A 24,874-nucleotide genomic window follows, 5' to 3' on the forward strand; every position below is an offset into this window, starting at 1 on the left:
GAGTAGTCTTGGTTTCTGTTGATTAGGTTCCTGTGCTTGCCTCTAGCCTTTGGGTTGTCTCTGGTATTTGCTTGTCTTGCTATTTCTGATAGTATCTTGACCCTCCTGTAGGCCTCTGTGTCAGCACTCCTGTAGAACTGTTTCCCTGTTTTCTTTCAGCCTTTCCTGAGAACAGGTGCTCTGCTCTCAGCTGTGGCAGTGCTCCTGGAGTCTGTCTTCCAGCTCTAGGCACGGGCAGGAATCAAAAAGTCCTGCCCCTGATTGCTCGTGTAGGTCCTTGCACCCAGCAGGCACAGTTGCCATGATGCAATTCCCTCTTGGATATGGACTGTGGGTAGTCTCCTCCGACTTCTCAGGATTATCCACACTTCTGAGGTTCCAGCTCTCTCTCCCCCATGGGATTTGGGTGCAGGGAGCTCTTTGGTGGGATCAGTTCTGTCCTGGTGCAGACCAGAACTGCGGGTACCGGTGACTGTCTGTTCCTATATCCCTCTGTCCAGAGGCACTGTGCAGTTTCCCCTTGGACCAGGGATGTGGGCCGAGGTGTGCACAGGTGGCAGTCTGTCCTGCAGCCTTGGGATGTCTGCACTCCTAGGTGGTCCACTCTCTTCCCCACAGGATTTGGGTGCCGTGGGTGGACTTCTTATGTCCTACGTTGTAGGATGTGTGACTAGGTTGGCCTAGAGATTGGAAATGGCTTGGGAGGATTGACGTTAGGTGGATAGAGGCGACTGTGCTGGTACACAGGCTGTGCCTCCTAGTCTACTCCTGGAGTTGTGAGGGTAGTTTTGGAAAGGTTGAAGATGTGGCATGAATGAGGGAGGGGCCTGTGGTTTGTGGAGGTAGGAAGGGTAGGTCCTGGCAGAAGCCTCGATGTTAGATATGGCACAGGCAGGGATGGCCAGACTAGCCTAGGTACTGGACATGGGACCTTGGTTAGATCTGGCAAGATGAGGAGGGTCAGGCTCAGTTATGAGGCTAGACTGGGGAGATGGATGTCAATATCAGTTTTTAACTTTACTTTTGAATAATATAATACTTAAAATTTACACTGATATGGTGCTGTCCCAATGCCCGACACACGCTCTTAGGGCATAGAGGCCCAAGAATTCAAATTCAAGGCCTGCCTAATCTACCTAACAAGACCTTTTCTTAAAATGTGTACGAGTTACGGCTATAGATCAGTAGGAGTGTGTTTTCCTGGAAAGGTTCTAGGTTAGCATTGGGGGAAAGTCATGACAGTAGTTCTAAATGAACCATGACTGCTGTGCTGTGTAAATATTCACCGAGTTATTCAGAATGGTAACAGCAGAAAGCTAAGTTTGGTTTCCTGTTATTCTAAATACTTACTCTGTGTTGCTTTTCCTTGAGTGTGATATAGTAAAGCTTTCTAGGCTGCAGACTCAGATTGTCACATACTAAAGGAAAGGACATACTTTGGTATATTCTAGCATCATCTTGGAGAAAAAATAATATTGGCAAGATTCAGGTATCATAGAGTTTGAAGAATGAATGTCTTAGTGGTCACACTTTCTTTTAAAAGTTACCAGAGTGCCAGAATCTTGGCTCATGTACTCTTGATAGCTGCATCATTTGAATTCTCTTATGATTCAGGAAAGCTAATTTAGGAGAGAAATCTCTATATAGACTTGTTTGTTTTCTGTGAGCTTTGAGATGTGAGTGTGCTTTCAGAAACAGCTCTGTTCTCGCCTCTTTGCTCTCCTGGCTTTGGCTTTTTCTCTTGGTCCTAGTTCTCTCTTAGACCTTCTTACCTATGCGCTTCCTCCAGTACAGTAGTACGAAGCCTCAGTTGTAATTGATGTCACTTCTGCCTTTAGTCCTACCCTCCTCATCCTTGTCACTCAAGCTTCAGTCATAGCCGTGTGAGGTGGGGAGTGCACTTTATAAACCTCGAGGTTGGGAAAGCTGTGTGATAGGTTAAGAGCAACCTGGGCTTCATAGTTGGGTGTCAGGTAGCCTGTCCTGCACAGGAAGACCCTATCTTGCAAAGCCAAAGCCACACTATCCCTCCTCACCGCCACAGAACACAAGCTCAGACTCACCCTTCATTTGTCTTTTTTGTTAATCTTCCTTATCTAGTCATTTGAGATGACAGTCAGTCCTCTTTACAAGTGTTAACTCTTCTAGTCTCCATCCTAACTCCACGCTCTATCATTAGCAGAAGGGAGTGATGTCAGCGCTGCCTCCAGTCGCTGTCTGGTTCCTTCATTTCTAGTGTCGAGACTGTGGATCTTCAATTGCCACCTCTCAGTTTCCCTGCAGTAGTTTTATGTGCCTTCAGTCTTACTAGTCCTTTCTAGAACATTAGTGTCCTAGTTTATTTTCTGTTGCTGTAATAAAAGCCATGGCCAAAAGCACGTTGGGGAACAAAGTGTTTCTTTCTTTCCTCTTACATACAGTTAATAGTCTACCATCAGAGGAAGACAAGGCAGGGACTTGATTGAGGCAGAAACTGAAGAGAAGACCCAGGAGGAATGATGTCTACTCATTTGCTCAGTTTGCTTTCTAGTGCAGTGCACTGCCACCTGCTGTGGGGGCTCCACCCACAGTGGGCTGGGCCCTCCCACATCAGTCACTGAGTAAGGGAACAGGACCATCTGATGGAGGCAGTTTCTCAGTCGAGGCTCCCTCTCTCCAGATGACTTTAGTCTGTGTCAAGTTGACAAAACAGTGAAAGATAACTTTCATTGTGTTTACGATGAAATTTACCTCATCTTTCTGTTCTTTTGAGACAGTCTGATTTCAGTGGCCGGGGAGTAGCTAGGTCAGCTGACATGTCCTGAGAAGCTGGCTGTCCCAGCCTCCCCAGGGTGGGAATGACAGTGCTGCCGCCATGCCAGACTGTTTTCCCTCTCCCTTACAGCACAGTAGGGACTTTACTATTAGAGCTATCTTTTTAGTCCCACAGGACGGTGCTTTACTCTCTTCAGTATAGTTCACGTCCACACTCTGGGGTACTACTGCTGCCAGCTGGCAGGTTCTAGGATGGGGACAAAGCATAGATGAGAGCAGCAGCAAGCTTCCCTGGCTTTGTGCCTGGATGGAACTCTCTCTGCACATGTGCTAGCGTCACGTCATTAGTCTTACAGTACTTCTCTTACATTTGTGTGCTGGGTATGTACGTGTATGGACGTCAGACAGCTCGTGCATTCTCCTGCCATTGTGTGGGACCTGGGGATTTTGAACTTAGGTTGTCAGCTCTAGGTGTTCTACTGTGTAGCACAGGCTGGACTCAAACTCAAGAGATCCCCCTGCCTCTGCCTCTGCCTCTGCCTCTGCCTCTGCCTCCCGAGGGCTGAGATTGAAAGTGTGCATCAGGTCTTGTGCCTATGGTCTTTATGCTGACGGTTTGAGTCTGTCAGAGTCTAAAACGCCCTCCCCACCCCCAGACCTTGCCATTTCTTATGCTGAATCTCAGATGTGCCCCTTCACCGTTTACCACTTGACAAGCAAAAAGATAAAGATATAGTCCCTCTCGATTTTAAAACTTCAAATCTTAAAATTGAAGGTTTTTCTAGGTTTTATTAATTTAGCATATGAAAGTTAAATTTAAACTTTATAAGTGAAATAATTACTAGGTTTGCTCCTTGTTTCTGTCCACATAATTCAGGGTAAGAGGCCTATGCTTCAGTCTGTTCTCAAGCTTTCAAATTCCTTTGACAGCCTGGATATGAAATTTAAAAGCTATTAATGTGATATGTTAATTTTGCACTTTTTGACTTACTGCAAAAAAATCTTATAGTTTCCATAGCAACAATAACCTATCCAGATTGTGTAATATTCTTTACAGTATTAAAAATAAAACTGCAATTCCACGAGTTTTTGGAGCACTTCATGTAGGAGAACTGGGACTTGAAAGATTTCAGTGAAAAAATAAGCTATAATTGAATGTGAATAATGTGTCAAAAAGCTTTTTATAATTTTAAGAATTAATAGCTGTACGTATTCAATAATAGATAGCTGGTAGTTAATTTAATTATTAGGCATGAAGCCTGTACGTTACATTGGTCAGTCATAGGCACACTGGTTCCATGCACGCAGCAGTTCCTACACTTGGTGTTCGCATCAGAGGAGGCACTGTCTCAACTGCTCTCTCATCTGCTGGTGCTTTTTGGTGGTTACTGAATGGCCAGGAAACAGAGGAAGAAAGGGCGAAAGGAGCCTCTAAGTTTTTCCTAGTGTTTGTCTTTGTTCCTCAAAATAAGCCTGTGTGCCTGGTGTGATGGCACTGAGCCTTTCATCCCAGCACCCTGGAGAGAGGATTGGGGGGGGGCAGATGGGGGGAAGGGAGGAAGGAGAGAGGGAGGGGGGAGGAGGGGGGAGGGAGAGAGATCCTACCCTTGGAATTTCTCCTGCTCTTAGTAGTTTTCCTCATTTTCCCTAATAAATCTGATCTACATACCTAATGCATATGAAAAATGTAAACAGCTGTTTAAGAATTACTAAGCAAACTTTACTTAAATACTTGAATTTAGAAGCATAGTCACTAATAAATAATAAAGCCCTATTAAAAACCCACTGAAGAATTAAAATGAGAAACTGTAATTTTGCTACTGTTGTGAGTTGTAAATACCTGTGTTTTCAGTGGTCTTAGGCAGCTCCTGTGAGAGAAGGTCATTTGATCCCAAAGGGGTTGTGATCTCCCAAAGGAGACCGAGAACCAGTGCTCTACTATAACTGGAAGATAAAGGTCGGAGGGCATAGATTATGTCCCTGTTACTAGAATAATCCATGGCAAGATTTGTGTTTGCCAGATACTCAATTTGCAGTGATGACAGTCAGCTGGCCTTCTTGTGGCCAGTTCTGGTCTCCACTCTGAGGACATTTTCTGTAAAATTAGCCACTCATCTGCCCTCCCTCCTCCCACTATTGGAACACTGTACTAGGTTAAAATCCTTGGTAACTATTAGGCTTCCCTATATTCCCAGTCCTGTCTTCTTTGCTGGGTTTCAAAATCTCTCTTAAGTACTCGACTTCCCCAGTAGTGTTTTGAGAACACAGTGTCCGTGCTGAGTTTTGAAGTCTTAAAAAGGCTTTTGCCTGGTGCTTTGTAATTGGTAGTTTTTACCTGTCAGTTACTTCTGTAGTGATGGCTTATAACAGAATACTTCTGTAGACTTCAGGATTGGGAGTGCTCTTACAATATGTTTGCGTTTATATTTATGCTTGTTCACTCTTTGGAACTAGTGCTGGCTTCAGTATCCTCTTCATTTTGAGTTTCATGCTTTAGCTCTGACTGGTGTTTTTATTCATGAATTTCTCTTTTGGTATTTTATGTTTCTATACTAGAAATACTATCAAAAATAATCAGCAATGCATGATACAATGTTTACATATTATTGAGAGATTAAATGTTTCCATTTTTTTGTAGTTGTAATTTTAAATGTAAAAATAATATATGGAAAAATAAAAACTGTTTTTTTCTGTTCACATGCAGAAAAGATGAAAAGGAATATGCACTTAAGCAAATCGAAGGCACAGGAATATCTATGTCGGCTTGTAGAGAGATTGCAGTAAGTAGATATAGTTTATTTTGTTATCAATCTTGGATATCTAGTAGAACATGTGCATTAATGTATTCAGTGGATGATAATTTCACAGACAATTTAAGGATAGTTTATATAAAATGGGAAAAATCTGAAAACTTAAAATTACCAAAGTCATTCTTGAGTATTTTCTTTTTTAAAAATTTTGTTAAATTTATTTATTCATTCACTTTGCATCCCAGTATCAGCCGCTCATCCTTCAGTACTCCTCACAGGCCCTCCTTCCCTTCTGCCCACCCCTTCTCCTTTGATTTTTGTTTTGTTTTTCAGCTTGCTTGTTTTGTTTGTTTGTTTATTTAATTTCTTTTGGGAGAGAGGTTGCAAGGTACAGGATCAGGAAGATGAGTGGGATTGTGTTGCATGATGTGAAATTTACAAAGACTCAATAAAAAGTAAAAAAAAATAACACTGTAGAAAAGAATGGTTAAAAAGAAAACATCTGCTATATCAACACTTAGAAATTATTTTCTGGGGGCTGGAGAGATGATTCAGCAGTTAAGAGCACTGACTGCTCTTCCAGAGTTCTGAGTTCAATTCCCAGCAACCACATGGAGGCTCACAGCCATCTGTAATGGGATCCGATGCCCTCTTCTGGTGTGTCTGAGGACAGGGACAGTGTACTCATACAAATAAAAATAATTTAGAAAAAAGAAATTACTTTCTTTGCAAAAATTCTCCCTTCCCCACACATAAAGTAAAGCCCATTACCTTTTTGTGCAGTATGCTTCGATCTAAAGTAATGAAAAGTAAGCTTCACCTGTGAAGTTGTTGAACTGTTCACTCTCACACGAGGTTATGTGGGCACATCACACCTGTGAGCTGTGAGTCCTCAAAGGCTTCAACCATTGAGCTGTTGGCATGGCAAAGAGCAGCTAAGAGAGCAATTAGTCAGGGCAGCAGGCTCTAGCGTACAGGTCGAGGAGCCAGTGTAGTCTTTCTGGACAGCCATGACAAACCGGTATAGACTGAATGCCATAAGAACACCCATTCATACTTCTGGAGACTAGAGCCTCCAGTATCAGGACACGGACAGAGCTTGTGTCTGGTGTGGGCCTACTGCCCTGGTTTATGGATGGTTGGCCATCCTTTTCTTGTGTCTTTTATGATTGAAAGGGTGCAAGGAATCTCTCTGGAGTCTTTTAGAAGGGCTTTGTCCTCATGACTTAAAATCACTGCCCACCTCACAGAGAGCTCATAAAGTAGTGACTTAAAAATTTGAGTTGGGGTTGAGGCACAAAAACATTCAGTTTAGGCCTGGAGCAGTGGCTCAGGGGATGCAGTGTTTGTTGCACAAGTCTGAAGACTGGGCTTTCATCTCTGATACCCAGTAAATTTGGGGTGGGCCTGCCTGTATTTCTAGAAGATGGCTAGCTAAACTCACCGAGTCAGTGTGCCCTGGGTTCAAGTGAGAGACCTTACCTTAATGAATAAAGTGAAGTCAAGGAAGGCATGATGTCAACCTCTGGTCTTCACATACTTGTGCACGTAGTGTATATACACTTGCTTACATGCACATGTGCCCACACAGGTGAGCATTCATGCAACACACACACACACACACACACACACACACACACACACACACACACACACTCTCATGGAAATAGAAACCTCATTTTTGTTACTGCCAGAGGGAAGAGAAGTCAAGAAGCCCTCTCCCCCTAGTGCTGAGAATTGAACTCAGCACCTTACACATGAGGCAACTGATCAGGCACCAAGCTGTGTCTCCAGCCCCTGTCCTGACTTGTTACCTGGCTGCTGAGTGTCTCAGTGCTGACCTGCAGTGCTGAGAAGTCCTACTTCTCTTCTGTTTCCAAATGTATGCATGCATTCGCATCCCAGCTCTGCTGTCCCGAGGGAATGGGCAGATGAGCAGTTAGGGACTGTCACCTTGTATTTGTGTCCACCCAGGGCAGAGGTAGGTGGGAACAGAGTGAAGAGCTAGCATTTTTGTCTTCTCTGTAGGTGCCATGTTGGGCAGCCGGCTGCTATAAAGTTCAGTGGGATCCCTGCAGCTTTTGGTATAGATGAACGTTATGAAATAGAATTAATAGAATATGTAATTAGCTTGCAATTAACTCTGAGAAAAGCTTTGAAAGATCCACAAATAAAGCTGTTTAAGTTTTTTACAAACCTTAAAATTATTCCATTAAGTTTCATATATTAAAAGTAGAAAACTTGATGGCATTAGACAATAGTTTTAAGAGTCTTTTGTTAATAAAGTTTGCATCACTATAGAGGAGTAGAGAAGCACTAGCCTTGAGGGTGTGTTATTATATCGCTTTATGTCTCAGTGACTCTGGGTTCCCTCACTTATGTGTCCCACTCTGTCAAACATGTGCGTATAGAACTAGGTATCAGCCGGTCTCTACCCTTCCTGTGAAAGGATCAGATTTCTGTGCAGAAAGTAAAGCACACAGCTTTCTTTTGGACCATAGATATTTTAACAGGATGTTATATGATAATTTTTTCATAAAGGTTTGACTTAGTTTTTAGAGTAGAACTAAAGAAATGTTCCGTGATTTACTCTGGACAAAATATCTTCTTTGGTTGCTTTCTTCTTAAAAACACACTGATTTTACTTTTAGGAGTGAAGGCTCGGAGGATAATTCCTTATTAGAATACGGCTCTCTTGTCCTCTGTGGTGATAGTTAAAAAACATTTTTTTTCTGTTATACAATATATTTGCCTTCTTTAATAAAATAAATAGTACTTCTAATTTTTCTTTCTTTTCTTTTTTTAATTATTAATTTTTAATTTTTTTATTTTGAGAGAAGGTTTTGCTGTGTAGCCTTGACTGAACTCAGAGGTCTGCCTTCCCAGTACTGGTATCCTGGGTGTGCCCACAGCCACCTGGGTCTGTACGAGTTTGAGGCCAGTCTGCTCTAGATTGGAGTTCCAGCCAGTCACAGCCACAAGCATAGTGAGACCTTATTGCAGACAAATGACAAACAAGGTGTATTCTTAGAAGACCCTAAAATATGAACTTTATTATGGTCTTATGTATGTTTGTGCTTACATACAAGTGTGTGTGTGTGTGTGTGTGTGTGTGTGTGTGTGTGTGTGTGCGTGCGCGCGCATAGACATGTGGAAGCCAGTGGTTCCTGCCATCAAGTATCATTCCTAGTTGTTTTACACCTTTTTAAAAAGGAGTAACAGTTTAATAACTCTTCTGGAATTTATAGTGTCTTTTGAGCAAATACACACAGCCCCCCACTCCTCCTGAGTCCATCCTCTCATGCTCACGCTCAACTCCTCCTGAGTCCATCCTCTCATGCTCACGCTCAACTCCTCCTGAGTCTATCCTCTCATGCTCACGCTCAACTCCTCCTGAGTCTATCCTCTCATGCTCACGCTCAACTCCTCCTGAGTCTATCCTCTCATGCTCACGCTCAACTCCTGAGTCTATCCTCTCATGCTCACGCTCAACTCCTGAGTCTATCCTCTCATGCTCACGCTCAACTCCTCCTGAGTCTGTCCTCTCATGCTCACGCTCAACTCCTGAGTCTATCCTCTCATGCTCACGCTCAACTCCTGAGTCCATCCTCTCATGCTCACGCTCAACTCCTCCTGAGTCTGTCCTCTCATGCTCACGCTCAACTCCTCCTGAGTCTATCCTCTCATGCTCACGTCAACTCCTCCTGAGTCTATCCTCTCATGCTCACGTCCTCCATCTTGTCTTTTGAGGCATACTTTCTTTTTTAGTCTGGAGCTGGCCAGCCTGGCTAGACTGTAGCCAGCAAGTCCCAGGGATGCTCCCTGCTCCGCAGCTCTAGCTCAGGGAGCACAGGTGTAGTCTGCACCTTGACCTGTGTACACATCGATGTTTGTACTCCTCATGCTTGCACGGCAAGCACTGTAGTTAAACTTTTGGTTAAAATGAGTAATCCTGGGTTTGAACTAAGACAGACATTCCGTATTTATAGTGTTGATTTGGAGAGTGTCTGTGCAGGCGCACACATGCATGCACGTGGTCAGAGAACTGCTCTTAGTGGCTGGCTCTTCTCTCTCACTCTGTTGGGGCAGTCTGTCTTGGTTCTCCTTGCTGGACTGCACACTGCAGACTGACTGGCCCATGAGCTTCGGACGACTCGGCTGTCTCCACCGAGTGTGTGTCAGCACAGAAGTGAGACACAGGTATCACACATGCTTGTTTGTGTGTACACACTTAGAGGTACGACATATGTAGAGGTGAGAGGTCAGACACACTTAGGTGTGAATTTTTTCTTCCCACTGTGTGGGTCTCAGGAATTGAACTCTACTTGCTCTCTTCCTTAATCCTTGAAACAGGACATTAGAATGGGATGGGGCAAGCAGTACTAACTTTTTGTTTTCATTTGAAGGTAGGAAGGAACTTGGATTTTGGATCAAATAGGCTTTGGTTGTATAGACTGCTTTGTGCTGGCTGCATGTCTTGAACATGCTGATAGCAGTGCCTGACCTGGTTTACCTGTCTGTAGGTGGCTGTGGAGATGGAGCTTTGGTTGGTTTGTATGTTTTGTTCTGTTTTGTGTCTTGAGGTAGGTTGTCTCTGAATATATTTGGCTGGCCTAGAATTCATATAGACCAAGGCTGGCCTTGAGCTCCCAGACACTCATGTGCCTCTGCTTCCCTAGTGCTGGATTAAAGCTGTGCACTACTGTGCTAGCCTTTTCTCTTTCTTCTTTTCTTTTTAAACATTTATTTATTTTATGCATATGAGTACACTATAGCTGTCTTCAGACACACCAGAAGAGGGCATCGGGTCCCATTACAGATGGTTGTGAGCCACCATGTGGTTGCTGGGAATTGAACTCAGGACCTCTGGAAGAACTCTTAACCATTGAGCCACCTCTCCAGCCCGCCATTTTTCTTTTCTTTTCTTTTCTTTTCTTTTCTTTTCTTTCTTTCTTTCTTTCTTTCTTTCTTTCTTTTTTTTTTTTTTTTTGGTGAGCTTTAGTTTTATGTAATAGTTATTTTTAGGTCACAATTCAAGGTATAGCCTATTGTGGTAGGAAAAGTAAAGGGCTTACAGCAGTGTGATCTGTTTCTCTGAAGTTGAATTGCTAATCTTGCAGCAAATAAACTGTCTTTAATAGAGGTCTGCTGACTACTTCTTATTTTATTTGTTGTTCGTTTTGAAATAGGTAGGTTCTAGCTATGTAGCTTGCATGGAATTTGCCCCTCAGTTGGACTGAAACCTGATGTAGTCTGCCTGCTTCTGCCTCTCAAGTGCTGGGGTTACAGGTCTGTTACCACCATGCCTCGAACATAAATGTCCCTTTCAGAAGTTCAGTACTTGGTATTGTCTTTGAATGGTAACAGAGAATATACTTGTTTCCTCCATCTATACCTGTTCGTAGATAGTAGGAATACTTTTGTGACAGTTTGCACAGCACAACTCTTATGCATATAAAAGTCTGAGTTGTGAAATGTGAAATACCCTTTCCTCAGAAAACATTGAAATAAAAGATACTTGAGTCACCGGCCCCTTCCACTAGAACCGATGAGTCTCACAGGTGACTGGGTCAGGCCGTTTGGAGCCACAGTGCTCAAGGACAGTGCTGCTGGTTTCTTTGGCTGCAGTGTCGTCCACTGTGCTCTAGCCTTGCTTGTTGATCCTGGTGCTTGACTGAACCCAGTCCCCTGCACGTGTTAACATGTGCTGCCACTCCACTACAGCGCTAGGAGGAAGTAATGGGAATAAACGTCTTGGACTTGCACTTTTGGGGCAAGGTCTCACTGTACAACCGAGAGAGCTTTACGTTTTCCCTGCCGTTGCCTCCCAAATGCTGGGATTGAATTAAAGTCTTAGAACATTGGGCCACATCTCGTATTTTCATATTTAGTGATAGCGGCAGGCAGGCTCTTCAAGTCTTTCGGGTGCTTGGGGTCTGTAAAAACTAGAATAGAGACTGGGAACAATTAGACAAAGTGCAAGGGTCATGTGGCAACGAAGCTGTCCCACCTAATCCCCGTGACTGTGGGGCTAGTTCTTTGACTCTAAGGAGAGGAGAGGACTAGAGAGCTCAGGGTAGAGTAGGGGACATGGCTCCATCAGCGGCTGTGCTGAGTAAGTGGAGGCCCCCAGTGGACTAGGTGGTCTAAACGGGGAGCCCACTGTTGGGGTGCTGACACAGAAGTGCACACTCTAGCAGGAAACTTAGCACGATTAAGAGAAAGAAATTTCTTGTAGCACTAGTGGATTGTCATAAGACACAGTCCCACTCACTGTTTCCGTTTGTGTTGGTGATAAAAGGTGCTCACATAAATGGTGGTTAGAACGACGCACAGTCAGGATGAGACAGAGGTTGGCAGATACCCACAGGAATTAGACTGCATTTGGAAAGCGCGAAGCATACATTTCAGTTTTATAAGCCTCTTGGCACACTGAGCGGGTCTGGTCATCTAGAAGTTTGGCTCTATTGTTTTTCTTAGAAGAATCTTTAATTGACTGAATTCTACACCTTGTAGATGACAGTGATACCTAACGTTTTGAGGGGGTGGGTGATCTACTTCCTGGTGAGTTTGCCAAGCCATTTTATATGTCTTATATTAAAAAACAAGCCAGAGACATAAGCCTATATTCCGCTGTGGTTTCAGCCTTGAGATGTTTCCAGCATGGGTTCATTTGAGTGTTTTCTTGTTGAGCTTTAAAAATTATCCCCCATTACCACCCCATACTGTGTGTTTTGTTGGTGTTGGGCATTGAACCTGGGCTGCCTGCAATGCATGATGGGCAAATGGCCAACCACTGAATTATACACCCAGCCCCAGGATTCTTAGAAGTTGATGTTTTTCAATGTAATGATCCTACCATGTTATCAAGTTAAATATCTTTCAGTACTTTATGGCATTTTTGTTTGTCCTCGTCAAGTTTTGTGTTTTATTCCTTTGTTCTGTTGAGTGCTGCCTATTTTATTTTATTTTTGGGAGTCTTAAAGTATCTTTTGCTTTGGGTACATCAAGAGGGGTGCATGGAGAGGGCTGTCGGATTTATTTGCAGTGTGAACCTTTACTTTGATGACTCCTTTGAATTTTGCTGTCAAAAATAATAAGCCCAGTTAATTTGAGATGACTCTAAAAGTGTTGCCGTATCAGTTTCTTTTGACATATACACTCCTGATGTGCTGTGGTCTCGGGAGCAACAGAAGATAGCATACAAAAGTAGCTTTTCAGCCTAAGGTTGAAGACAGGTTAGGTTGGCAAAAGCTAAAATGAACACTTGAAAATGTATAGTGAAAATTTCCTTCCTTTTCCATACCACCAGATGAACTCTAAGTTGGTATCTTAAGTCTACTATCATTTTAAAATTTCTGTATTCCTGATGACTGATCTTCGTGGTTTTGCATAGAACATATTCTGCAAATGATTTAAGAAACGATAATACGGATTTTTCAAAGTAACGTTTTCTGATGTGGAAGGTCCATTGTTTTATTACACTTGAACTTACAGTAAGAGGTGCTTTACCGGGATGAGCTAATATGTCGGTATACGTGAAAGTGCCTCTCTACCCCGTCTGTGATTCGAGAAAAAGGCCATGGCTACCAAACATTCCCGGTGCAGTCTGATCTGACTGAGGCGCGAGCGTGATGCTGGGAAGCAGCTGCTACTTGGGCTTATTGTTTCTTCTGTAGCAACCACAGTGCCTGTTCTCAGAGGTGGGCAGGGTCACCTAGAAACAGCATCCCAAGGTTCTTGCTGGACGTAAAGATGTCAGTGACATCTCTAGTGGCTTTTTTTTTTTTTGTCATTTAAAAAAATCTCATAGAAATAAAGGCATTAGGTAACTACCATTTATATCTGTCTTAACATATAAATTGTAGTCATGCCAATAGAAATAATTTAAAGGTGCTCTGTATTCCCATTGCCTGTGTCAGCTTCATAAAGTTTGTGTCTGCCAGATTTGGTATAAGCTACTGTTGTAATTTTTCTTGTCTTTGTAAAGAATTTCTGAAGGAATTTCTCAAGAATTGTAAGAAAATACATTTTATATTAGAAGGCAAACTTCTTGGAGGGTGTTGGCGTTTGTTTATTTTTGAGACGGGTTCTTGCATTGCAGCGTGGGCTGGCCTCCCAACTGATAGACTACCTGGCTAAGGGTAGGTTTTCTCTTGAATTTAAAAATGCTAATTTACTTGTGTGTGTGTGTGTGTGTGTGTGTGTGTGTGTGTGTGTGTGTGTGTGTGTGTCTGTGTCTGTGTCTCTGTGTCTGTCTGTGTCTCTGTGTGTCTGTGTCATGGTGCACATGTGAGGGCAGAAAGAGGGGATGGAGAACCAAAGAAACAAGACCTGCTAGACACTGACTGAACGGCTGAAGCACACGTGAACTCCCACGTGGCAGCCTGCTCGGGCTGCACAGGTCTGGGCCTGATGGGGTCCCGGTGTTGAGTGGAAGTAAACACAGGCCCCCATTCCTAACCTAGAAGTTACCTCCGGATGAAAACCACTCAAGTGAGCACACTTTCCTCAATGGAATCTTCACTGCGTCAGGCCCATAAAGTGAACTCAATGGTATTTTTTAAGTTGACGTTCCTCCCACTCCCCAGTCATCTGTCTGGGCATTTTTTCCTTGTTCATATGTTATGGTTTCTGATTTTGTGTTTTTAGGGGATTTCTCTGTGTATCAATGTGTGTACCTCTGCACATATATGTATTTCTTGTGCTTTTTCTTTGCTTCTTTGTGGGGAGGATCTTATAGGAGTTGGGAGAGAGGAAACCGTAACCAGAATATATTTATGAAAACAATCTATTTTCAATAAAGAGAAATAAAAAGTAGAAACATTCATATTCATAAGAAAAACTATCATAATAGGGAAATATTAAATAAACTCAAAATAGGGTTTTTTTTTAAACACATGACATCAGTAATAATAGTGTTTTCAATGGAATAAACTATGGAACTGTTATATAGCACTAGTGAATTGTAAGTTATACTGTATCACTGAGTAAAGCAATTTGTTTGTCTAGCAGTGATTTAGGTCTGTTACTCTGGATTTAGAGCCTTTTAAAATATTAAATATATATTTGTATATATATTAACTTTTTTGAGTCACTGTTAGTGTTATAATAAACAATTTATGTAATATATAATATTAATTTGTTAGTGTCACCACTCTGTACTGACTGAAAAAAACTTGTTTCACTACAAATTCATATTGAATTTAAATGTCTGTGAAAGTTTGCTTATTTGTATGCAGTTAATAGTTTTATCCTTTATTTAATTTCTGTTATTTTTCTCTTGTTGCTTATGCACTTGTTCTCATATTTTTTCTTTACATTTAGTTTTTTAAAAATGTTTTCCTGGGGTTGGGGATTTAGCTTAGTGGTAGAGTGCTTGCTTAAGGCCCTGGGTTCGGTCCCCAGCTCCGGAAAAAAAAATGTTTTCCTAAGAGATCTGTGCATGGCTGTAGCAGTTTATGACCTAAGAGATCTGTGCATGGCTGTAGCAGTTTATGACCCTACAAAGACGGGCAGTACTTGTTTTGTGTACCTTCTTAGCACCCTGACCCATCTCCTCTGTTGTCTTGTGCTTAGTGTTTTCACAGAGGACATCGTTAGCTCATCGATGACATAAATGACCGCTCACTTTCTACGCTTAGTTATTTTGAAGGATTTTTAGTCTTTGTCTCTGAAAGAAAGATGAATATTCCTGCTTAGGCTGTATAGGGTTGAAGTTCCTGGTGTTGGGGTCCTAAGTAGTATTTTAGTTAAGTGTTACTGGTTTTGTTTGTTTGTTTTTGGTTTTTGTTTGTTTGTTTTTTGGAGGGTATAGTTTTTTCTTGCTTCCATAGAACTAGCTAAGAGATTGTCTGATACAGTCACTCTTGAAATTTGGAATCTGTGTAGCATATCGCTTGGAACAAAGTGAGTTAATTGTTGAATGATTGTTGCTGTTTATCTAAACACTGTTAGTAACATTTTAAGGCTGTGAGACTTGTTCTCCAAAGGTTTTCATTACTAGACACCTGAGACTTGGAGCGGAGACCTTGGTGAAATGAAAGGAGTGTGTCAAGGACCTGACGGTCAGTTACGAGTTCTGGTGAGGAAGTTGGTTTATCATCAAGCTCAACCGAGAATGTTTCGAACATAGTATACATAGAATACATGTGGTTGCTTAGTTTTATGTCAGTTGGCACAAGCTAGAATCATTTGGGAAAAGGGAACCTGGATTGAGAAGTTATCCTATCGGTGAGTCTATGGTACACTTTCTTCAATAATGACTGATGTGGGAGGGCCCAGCTCCTGGGTGGGTGGCACCGCGCATCGGTGGGTGTATGAGAACGCAGGCCCAGCAATCCAGTAAGTCTTTATGGCATCTGCTTCAGTCCCTGCCTGGAGTTCCTGCCTCGTCCTCCCTCTAATGGAGCGTGACGTAAGATCTCCCCCAAATCGCTTTCGTTCATCAGAGCATCAGAAACTAAGACAGTGTGATGCAGAAAGGATACATAGTACAGAAAGAAGACGCAATATGCAGGGCACAGGTCTGTGACTGCAGATATTTGGAGGCCAAGGCTGGAAGATAGGAAGTTCAGAGCCTCCCTGGGTTAGAGAGTAGTTCAGGGTCAGCCTTTTGTGCATAAAATTGGACTTATGATGTCTCGGTGGTTCAGAGTCTGGTCGCTCTTACAGAGAACCTGGGTTCAGTTCCCAGCACCTACATGGTAGCTCACATCTCTCTGTAACTCCCGTCCCAGGAGATCTGATGCCTTTTTCTGGCCTCTTTACATATATGCAGCCAAAACACGCATGTGTAAAATCAAATAAATCTTATGGAAATTTAATAATTGATTTAAAAATCTGTTTGTGCATATGAGTGCATTTATGTTGGAGCATACCACTGAGTATCTTCTGCCTTTGCTTTCCATCTTGGTTCTTGAGGTAGGGTCTTTGTGCACATCTTTACCAGACTGACGTCTAACAAGTCCCAGGGAGCATCTTGTCTCAGCCTCCAGCACTGGATTACAGGCATGTACTGCTGTCCCTGGCTCTCGTGTGGGTGTTGAACATTGACCTCAGAGTCCCTTTACAAGTCAGGCAGTGAGCAACTGAGCCATCAGCCCCCGTGAAGATAGACTTTCATAGTGATTTCATAGTTCTCAATAAAAAGATGAATAATTTTTCTGTTTTTTATATTTTTCCATCTGTCCATCCATCCGTCCGTCCATCCCTCCATCCATCCGTCTGTCTATCCAACAATCCATCCATCCATCTACTATTTTTTCGATTACCTCTTCTTCCCTCATCTCTTTTCAGTCTCATGTATCCTAGGCTGGCCTTCAACTCACTATGTAGTTGAGGCTAGCCTTGGACGCCTTGCTTCTGCCTCTCCCTAATGTTAGTGATAGGCTTACAGACATGTACTACTGTACTTGGTTTTACCTTCTCTACTTATTGACAAGTTCATATGATTGTTATTGTGTGTGTGTGTGCGCGTGCGTGTGGCACGGCATTATGGAGTTCAGAGGACAGCTTGCATTTGTTGATTTTCTCCCTTCATTGTGCGGGTCTTGGGGACCAAATTCAAGTTCTTAGGCTTGACAGCAAGCTTATATAAAACATCGAGCTGTCTCTTTAGTTCAAAATATTTAAACTCAGGAATATATTGTTGGCTTGCAATATTAGTACTGATCTCAAAGAATGATAAAAATGTCACCGAATAATAGTTGTCCTTTCCAGCTTGATATTTTAGGGAAGACAGTCTTATTCACTTAATTTATTGAGAGTACTGGGTGACTTTATGAGGTTCGTTGGTTGTTTATTTATTTTGAGATATGTATTGTAGGCTGACAAGTCGGCTCACTTAGCAGGTAGCAGTGCTCGCCACCAGTCCTGATAACCTGAGTTGGATCTCCAGGATTCATGTGGTGGAAGAAGAAAACTGACTCTGGCAGGCTGTCACACTGTGTCATCCATGTGCCCTCCTCCAAATAAATAAATAAATAAATAAATAAATAAATAAATAGGGGGCGGTTCTGAATATACATAAAATAGAAGCTTAAGTTATTAGTTCACAACATTCTTTCTTTTTCTTTTTTGGATTTTGAGACAGGGTTTCTCTGTGTAGTCTTTGCTGGCCTGGAACTCGCTTTGTAGACCAGGCTGGCCTTGAACTCACAGAGATCTCCCTGCCTTTGCCTCCTGAGTGCTGGGATTTAAAGGCATGCACCATCACCACCAGGCTTTCAAAACATTTTTTTGAATTTCCCATTATGCTGCCTGTCTGAAGGTTTCTATTGCTGTGATAAAACACAAGAAACAACTTGGGAAGACAAGGGCTTATTTTGCGTACAGGGCCATACCATTGCCCATAATGAAGGAGTAGGGTGGGCACCTGGAGGCCAGCGCTGATGTCCAGGCCGTGAACTTGCTACTTACTGGCTTGCTTTTCATGGCCTGCTTAGCCCATTTTCCTATAGCACCTCGTGCCAGCCCAGGAATGGCACTGCCTACAGGAAGCTGGCCCTCCCACATCAGACCTTGGTTAAGAGAGTGTACCACAGGCTTGCCAACCAGCCTGGTGGAGACATTTTCTCAGTTGAGGTTCCCCTTTCCCAAGTGACTGTCTTTAGTCAAGTTGGCATGAAACTCAGCTCCATTCTGAGTTGGGAACTCCTCCCATGCCCTAGGGCGTTTAAATTAGGTCTCGAGTTTTCAGACCTCAGCTGTCACTAGTTCTAGCTCACCAGCCTCTTTACCCTTTTCTTTGGGTTTGCGTTGACCTTCTGCGAGACTGAGCCTCCCTGAACTGGCAGGCATGGGCTTTAGTCCTTTGTTTCTGGGCAGGAGGATCTGATGATATCTGTTTATTACTCAAGATAGTTGGCATTAATTTATCTTTGCTTATGCACTCCTGTTGTCTCATAAAGCATCTCTTAAGCTGTGCTTCCTAAGTAAAGAGTGGGTACGTGAAGCAATGCTGCTGCGAGATGCTAACATGGTTGTCCCAGCGGCACTGAAGTACCAGGATTATCTTCCCAGTCAGATGGAGTCACTCACTGTTCTTTGAAGCCACTGGTATTTAAAAACGATACTGAAATTGGTTCCCATAGCAATACCCTACCCAAGTTTTTTGGCAACACTGCATCTTTTTACAAGCTAGATGGAGAAAGAAGCGTTTTCTGAGTTTATTTATAAACCAAGGCAACAGGATGAGTTGTTTAGGATTTTAGTCTCTCTCTCACGAGAGAAAGGACTGTTAGATTAAGCTAAAATTAATGAAAGGTTTTTACATTTGAATAGAAAGTTAGATTCTAGTGCTTTATCCTCCTCCCCATTCTTCTTTTTAATTTTTCGAGACATGAAAATAAGTTTCTCTGTGTAGCCCTAGCTGTCCTAGAACTCACTCTATAGTCCAGACTGGCCTTGAACTCAGAGATTGGCCTGCTTCTGCCTCCGAAGTGCTAGGATTAAAGTATGTGCCACTACTGCCTTGCTGTGTGTTTTTTATCTTGTAAAAGTTAATTTTTGTTAAGAATGAAAAAAAAGGTTGATTTTATTTTACGTGTATGAGTGCCTGCATGTGTGTCTGTGCACCTCCTGTGTGCCGGAAGCCCACAGGTACCAGAAGAGGCATTGAAGCTCCTGGAACTGGAGCTCTAGACAGTTCTGAGCCACAGTTGGGTGCTGGCCTATTGAACCCTGGTCCTCTGGATGAGCAGCCAGTGCTTAACAGCTGAGCATGTCTTCTGCTGCACAGGCTGATTTTGAGTGAGTAAAGGACCAGTGAGCCTAGAACTTGATGCTTGCTAGCTGTGTGCTGAGCGCTGGACTCGTATTAAGTCAGTATTACCTGTCTCATAAGTAGACATAAAAAGCTTAAATAAATGAAAAACTGGAGATTAAACCTAAAGCCAGGACTGCCCTGGAAGCATACATGTACCATTATTTGGACAGAGCAGACGATATTAGGAATGTGTATATATATACATATAGGAATACAAAGACAATTAGTGAAGGAGAGCAGCAGTGGAGGGGCTTGGAGGGAGGAAAGGGAAAGGGATGCTGTGATTATATTACAAGCTCAATAACAGCAACAACAGAGTCCTTAAGTCAAGCGTCAGGACTCGTGTGCATCTCAGGGCTCCAAAGGTGGGAGGCTCATCACAACACAGGGAAAAATAATCCACCCGTCAGCTAAGCCTCCACTCGGCCTTAGTCCTAACATACACTGAATTTAAATCTTGTGAAGTCTTATTTAAGGTGTGTGTTACTTGTGCCCGCCATGATTATAGACCGTTATAGCAGAGCCCACATGGCACCTTGGTAGTGATTTCCCAGCTTTTTAAGAGGCTGCAGGGATTGTTAGGCTGGATGGGGAAGGAAGGCTGCTAATGTGTGCCTTAACGGTGCGGTTGCTTCTTACTGTCTTCAGCAATACTCACATTCATCTCTGTCTTTGATTTCTTTCTCTGAGAGGTATCAATAACATTATTAACCTGCTACTTTCTTCTGTTCAGTTTTATTCTCCCAATTTGGCCTAACGTTTTGTTAATTAGACTTTTGAGGTTTCCAGCATTTCAAAAACAGACCTAGTTCCATATTCTCCAGTTTGGTTCTTTTTCTCTGTTGTGTAAATTTTCAAATCAGCAGATTCAAATAAATGCTTTGAAACTAGCATAAATTATATTTTTAAGAAGTTAGTATATAATATCCTTAAGCAATCGGTTCATTTAGCAAATTCTACACACTGAATGTATAAGAGAAAGGCCCAGACACTAATTCCATCCTGATGGGCCTTACCTAGTGGGCCTTTCTCCTCGGCGTCCCTCGCCTGCATACTCAGTGTCGTGATAAAGCCTGCTCTGGCTGGCACCCTCCCTGTGACTGTATAACTTACAATTCTGACTAATATAACAGTGTTTTGTTTTCCATGTATGTGTTAGGTTTAAACATTTACTTAGCCCTAGAAACAAACAATTTTACCTCCTACTTTTGAAGTCAGTGAGGAGGAACTCTTTCATGGTCAAGATTTATCCTACTTAGAGTTCATGTCTTAATTTTTATTTCAAAATGCTTTTCAACTTCAGCTTAATTTTTAATTAAATGCTTTTGAAGGAAGATCTCTGTATGTTGTTCAGGCTTGCTCTGGCTCTCACTGTGTAGCCCAGGGTGCCCTTGAATTTGTGCGGCTATCCCTGTCTCAGTCTCTTGAGGCTGGGATTACAGGCATACAGCGTCCAGCCTGGCAGCTTCTTTCTCTTGCTCTACTGCCTTTGTCTAAATCCTTAGTACTTTTGCCTGACCTTTAGCAGCAATGTTCTGTTCTTCTTGCCTCTCTGCCAGCCTGTCCTGAATATAGCCGCTGGATTAATCTCAAACTGCAGACACAATTAGGTTACTCTTTAGCTGCAGAATCTCATCCGTGTGTATTCAGAACTCTGCTGTGACACACACTGGTTCCCCTCAGCACCCTTGGATTCAGCCGCATGGTCGTTTGTGTTCTTTTCTCCCCTCTCACAGTAACACTTGTTTTGTTGATAGGAAACTCTTCTTACCCCCCTTTTTTTCCAGAGACTGGAGTGTATGACGGGGTCATAGCTTAAAGGTTGTTAACAGTGGTGAGCTTGTGTGTCAGATTGTGAAGGGCTGAACTCATGCTAAGTTCTGAGGGGATGGACTTATGATTGCTAACTTTGGGAAGAAGGAGCCTCAATTAAAGAATCGTCTCCATCAGATCGGCCTGTAGCGATGTCTGTGGGGTCTTTTCTTTATTGCTCACGATCTAGTGGAGCCTGGTCTACTGTGGGGGTACCATTCACAGGTAGGCGGGCATGCATCCTGTCAAAAGGTAGCTGACATAGCCTGCTTAGCACCCTGGTGAGCTGACTTCTTCACGATCTTTCCTGTAGTTCCTGCTCGAGCTTCCTCCCTGGCTTCCCTTAGACGGTGACCTAGAAATGGTAGCCAAATAAACCATTCCCCTCAAGCTGCTCTTGGTCAGAGTATTTGTCACGGTAAGAAAAAGCAGAGCAGTTGTTAAGAGTGTTGCTCAAGAGGCTGTGGGGTGCTGGGTCTGTGACGGAGTTCAGTGACCTTTATGTATTCAGTGTATTCATTGTGCTTCCATTTCGATTGTTCTTTTTAAGCCCGTTTTTAAAGAGTGCTGTTGTACGTAGCCTCCTAGTTTACAGAATAAATGTGTTCCTGGACTTTGTTAGTCACCTATCCAACAATGGAAAGGGAATATTCTAGTACTTGACAGAGAACAAAACACCACAGTTCACACAAACAAGCTAACTAGCTTTCACGGGAGCCGACTCCCCGCTCCGTTCATGCTCTGTTCATGTACTTGTGATAGTTGAAGCACTGAAGGGCCTCAAATGTCACTTTGTGAAAATCACAAGTAGTTGCTAAAAATGTGGCAGTAGACAGGAAAGGTCACGTTTAATCCCACTTTTGTCAGTTTTGATTCTTAGTCTAACATTGACTGTACTAAACCCAGATCCTTTTACAGATGGCATTAATCTCTGTACTCAGGAAGCTTGCTTTATTCCAGTTACTGTTGCTACTTGTCAACCATAGGAAAATGCTAAAAGAACATGGTGGGCATAGCCTCTGTCAACTTTGTGATGCCCGGGGGGCTCAGATAGGAAGACTTGAGTATGAGATCATTCTCATGGCAGAAGGGTTGGAGGCTTACTGCCTAGCCAGAACTATAACTTTGGGGAAAATGAGGGGTATGTGTGTGCCTAAGGAGTTAAGATAGGGTCACATTTAGTCCTGGCTGGCATCAAACTGACTGTGTAGCCGAGAATGCCCTTGATTTCTGAGCCTCCTGCCTGCGTATCTGCAGTTGGCTGAGATTGCTGACAGGCCATGTTGTCCAGTTTATTTAAAATTCTCTCTTCCCTTTTCCTCCACTTCTCTCTCTTCTCTTCCTTCCTTTGACAGTCTCACTATGTAGCCCTGCCTGGCTTGGAACTCACTGTGTAAAACAGGCTGGCCTCAAGTTCACAGGAATTTGTCTGTCTCTGCCTCCCAAGCGCTGGGTTTAAAGAAAGACCTGTGGCATCAGGTCAAAAAAATAGTCTCTTAACTAATGTATTTCCTCCCTGAGGTGCTGGAAAGATGGCTGGTTCAACAGCTAAGGGCACTGAAGAGGACCTGGGTTCAATTCCCAGCCCTATGTGGTGGCTCACAACTGTCTATAACTCCAGGACAAACCCACTTGCCTCCAAGTACACCCAGGCATGCACATGGTACACTGAGACAGGCATTGGGACAGAATACCCAGGGAACCCCCCACCCCCACGCCTAGTTACTTGCATACTGGTTTTCTTCCTGTTTTAAGTTGCTTGTCCATTGCTGTTGCTTGGGAAACCTGTGTAGAATAGTTCTACACTTATTAAGAATCAATGAAAGTAGCCAGGCATAGTGGCACACACTTTAATCCCAGCTCTCTACAGGCAGAGGCAGGTGAGTTCGGTGAGTTCAGTGACGGCCTGGGGTTCCAGGACAGCCAGGGCACATAATACTATCTTACAAATATCAGTCAAAGCTTGATTTTATATATGTATATATTGTAGCTTTTAGCTTAAGTTTGAAACATCATCCCCATACAAATACTTCAACAAACAAGAAAAGATTAGAAAAATAAACAAGTATAGTTGTGTGTGTGTGTGTATCTCGAAGATTGAATCTAGGGGCACAAAAATCATTTTTTTTCTTGGCAAGAATTTTTTTTTTTTTTAGAAAAATGGAAATAGGAAGAAGCCAACAAACATGAAGAAACCTGTATATGACTCCAGACATAAAACATGTCATACAGTGTGTTAATGTTTGTTAAGAAGGGCTTAATATGGAAGGACAATGCCTCTCAGGTAAATGTGCACGTGGCTTAGCATAAAAGTCTTAAGATCTTGTAAGCAGGGGACATGGCCTATATGGGAAGGGCATCTAGTAAGCCTGTGAGTGCAGAACGGTGGAGGGCACTGTTCCTGTAGAGGGGTTGACATCTTGTCTCCTGCAGGTTTCTTGCATCAAGGTTTTAAAGGAATAGTCAGCACTGACACTGCCATTCTTTCCGGCATATAACCAGGGGGTTCTGGAATGTTCTCTGAACCCAGCTCCAGTTTGCTGACATGACCAGAGAATCCTTGTTTCTGAACCCACATTGGGAATTGGAAGCACCTCCAAGCCATAAAAGCATGGAAAATGGCGTTCACAGAGCTGGTCAGGAACAAGCACAGCTCATGTGGTTCTGCTGCTTAGGGGAAGAAGAGGTTCTGCGTGTTTCTTAAACCACGGCTCCATGTTGGTGTGAGAGGCTCTGCCAGACATTGTGAAGTCTCGTTCACGGTGGTGAAAGTCACACTAGATTCAAGGCCTATGGAGGAGCAGGAGTGGAATGCTTTCTGTTGTGTCCATTGATCCTCAACTAATAAATCAAGAGCGTGAGCCGTGGGATTTCACCTGCTGCCACTAACTCCGAGTTAGGACTTGTCAGAGCATGTACGATGATCTATTAGATTGTTAAAGCCATTGCCATGGGCAGAGGCTTGCCGCTTACTCTCCTGGCTCTGTTCAGGACAAACAGCAGCAAGCCCCCCAATTGAAATAGCATTTTCTTGAGCTCCGTTTGTTTTGTTTTTTTATTATTCTTTTGGTATTCATTCCTTTCCAAATGAGAGCATCTTCTCCATGTTGGAACACTCGGTCTGTTTACTCTGTACCTAGTCATGTGCTCCTTAGCTTGTGTCTTACGTTTCCTACCTTTCCGGTTCTGTGGAATTAACCAAATCGTCCTTATTACTTTTTCCTCAATTACTGGTTCAAATAATGTTTTCAAATTTTGTATTACTCTTGCCTTCTTGTTTATTTTGTCTTTTCGAGAAAGAATTTCTCTATATAGCTTTGGCTGTCCTGGAACTCGGTCTGTAGACCAGGCTAGCCTCACACTCATGGAGCTCCACCTGCCTCTGTCTCCCCAGCACCACCACACCTAGCTTGTTCTTGTATTTTTATGTAGATCCCTCTTCTAAGTTCATCCAATGATCTTTGCCTAGTGTTCTATTTTTACTGTTTAAACTCTACATTGGCTTTACCGAACTTTCTTCCTTATATTGTTTTTCATTACATCAAGGCTTAACATAGTTTTTCTTCTTTGTATACTCTTTGTTCCTTGGTTTGTTATGTTTTAGTGTCAATAAAGATCTCTGGATGGTAGTATTTTTAGTCTTTTAGTGAAGATGTTTTTATTTTGTATGTACGTAAAACACATCAGTGCTGGACCCGATGGTTTACACTGCAGCTTCAGCTGTGTTGTGAGGGCTATGATTGGAGGACTACCTGGGCAGTTCTCCAAAGAGGAAACCAGACAAGTACCA

The 24,874-nt window shown here is 42.8% G+C and overlaps 1 protein-coding gene across 25 annotated transcripts in view; it reads left to right on the forward strand.

The window, feature by feature from the left end:
* The window catches only part of Cdk19 (cyclin-dependent kinase 19), a 170,238-nt gene that overhangs the window by 78,467 nt on the left and 66,897 nt on the right, over positions 1-24,874 (forward strand). For 21 of the 25 annotated variants that reach the window (XM_087597528.1, XM_087597542.1, XM_087597544.1 and 18 more), the window contains one exon: positions 5,459-5,534. The exons of the other annotated variants lie outside the window; for them this stretch is intronic. In XM_087597528.1, coding sequence (XP_087453654.1) covers positions 5,511-5,534 — 24 coding nt within the window. In that variant the 5' untranslated portion in view covers positions 5,459-5,510. The remainder of the gene's footprint in view (positions 1-5,458; positions 5,535-24,874) is intronic. 25 annotated transcript variants of the gene reach the window in all.

This window comes from Rattus norvegicus, chromosome 20 (assembly GCF_021556685.1).
Source record: "Rattus norvegicus strain SHRSP/BbbUtx chromosome 20, alternate assembly SHRSP_T2T, whole genome shotgun sequence".
Classification (NCBI taxonomy): domain Eukaryota; kingdom Metazoa; phylum Chordata; class Mammalia; order Rodentia; family Muridae; genus Rattus; species Rattus norvegicus.